At 34.1% G+C, this 1,845-nt stretch overlaps 1 protein-coding gene across 1 annotated transcript in view; it reads right to left on the bottom strand.

Moving 5' to 3' along the window:
• Positions 1–8: 8 nt before the first annotated feature.
• Positions 9–1,845, bottom strand: part of LOC119591818 (transmembrane protein 18-like) — a 3,339-nt gene continuing 1,502 nt past the window's right edge. Inside the window, 3 exon segments of the mRNA XM_037940563.1 lie at positions 9–1,271; positions 1,568–1,687; positions 1,689–1,835. Coding sequence (XP_037796491.1) covers positions 1,104–1,271; positions 1,568–1,687; positions 1,689–1,835 — 435 coding nt within the window. The 3' untranslated portion in view covers positions 9–1,103.

Here is a 1,845-nt window from a genome sequence, read left to right as displayed (position 1 = left end):
TTGTTTTGTGGAAAAGACTAACACTTTAAGACAATGAAAATGTATCACACTAGTTTTCTTTACATCACACTGAATAGGACAAAATGAACAGAACCCACACATTTTCCAAATTGGCAATAAGAAAATCCTCCTATTCCCAAATTGATCTATGGCACAAGTAATTTTGCATTTCATTATCTTTAAGAATATGTGCATGGCAGTACAAATGATCAATGTAAAGAAATGTGATTGCCTCCTTTTCTCCTCACAGTTTATGTACAAAATCAAAATACTTCCAAAAGTTAACAATGACTAGATCTACTGTCCCTTGAAATATGAACTCTGGTAACCTTAGGGTCCTCTGATTACTTGCTTATTACATATAGATATTCCTTACAAGTTTAAGCAGCCTCATTAGTAAATAACAAAACATTAAAAAGTATACATCAAAATGATCAAAACTCAAAACAACTCTTCATGAAGAGAGGTGTGGATCCTACAATTTACACAAATGTATAATTAAGTACAGAATAGAAAGTTGAAGCCCCAAAATAAAACAGTGTAAATCAAACGTGCCACACAACATGTGAAAGAAAACTGTCGTAATAAACTACTTATCAATAAATCACTTCTCAGTAGCATATAGCAGCTGGGTACTTTATCTTTCCCTTCATATTTCTTAAAAAAAAAACAGAAAGAGAGAGCTTAAATATAGGTAATACATCATATTATTATTATTATTTCTCTACTAGTGTACCACAAATCACAAGGTGCACAAAGTATTCCTTTCAGAATAATCTCTCTTAGACCAACTCTTTTACTATGAATCACTGCACATCCTATATTTCCATAATATAAACACTTTGAAATCAAAATGAAATATGCATAGCAATTGTAAGTATTACACCCTCTATCATATGCATAATAATGTTTATATATGATTTAAGCTAACAATCTAAATATTATGCAGAATATATTTCACAGAAGTTTTGTTTCTATGTAATTTAAGCCAAACCTTAAGATCCATGGAAATAAATTGTGACTGCTGCCCTGCACACTTGTGGCTATATATCCAATCACTCTCAAAACTAACCATTTCCTCATAATAATCCATATACTATTCCTCATTTGCTCTTCTTGCTTTCGTCTGCTTGTTCGGAAGCCGCCTCACCTCTATTTGATTCACTTCTCTGTGATTCACTTCGCCTTCGCGAGTCATTGCGAAGTTTTGCCTCTAGTTCCACTCTCTTATAGGTAACCATCATGTTGCTGCTTAACCATAACCAGTTTATCTGAGAATAACAACAAAGCCACATTAACACTGCATTTTAAGATTATCACCCTATTTAGAAGACACTCCAACAAATGCCCAAAGGCTCCTGTGCATGCAGGTAGTCTGTAGTACATATCATATATACTGCCCTTCCAATGGGACGAAGAAGAAAGAATTTGAACTGCTTTTCAAAGTTATGATAAAAAAAACACTAGCAGTAATTTTCATTACACCAGTAATAAGAAATATACTATTAATAATGGCAATATTGAACATTATAGTAATTACTAAGGTACAATATGAATTTATACTCACCACCATCATCATGCAATTAAAGAGAACAGGCATGGAGAAGACAACACTGATGAATAGGCCTTGAGAGTCAAAGTACTGCTGACGGCTGAAAGACTGCCAATTTTTCGCCGCATATTGGTTTAATGGTCTCTGAGGAACGTACAGTGAGAAGCAAAAGGAAAAAGAGAACAGCTTGGGTTGTGTGGTGATTTCGAGTCATAACTGTAAATGTTGTGAGGAAGATGTGGAATACTACTAGACCCATTAGCCATCCTTCACTCCAGTCAATCTGTGGAGAA

The sequence above is a fragment of the Penaeus monodon genome, chromosome 29 (genome assembly GCF_015228065.2).
Source record: "Penaeus monodon isolate SGIC_2016 chromosome 29, NSTDA_Pmon_1, whole genome shotgun sequence".
Classification (NCBI taxonomy): domain Eukaryota; kingdom Metazoa; phylum Arthropoda; class Malacostraca; order Decapoda; family Penaeidae; genus Penaeus; species Penaeus monodon.
This window is presented reverse-complemented; position numbering and strand designations above follow the sequence as displayed.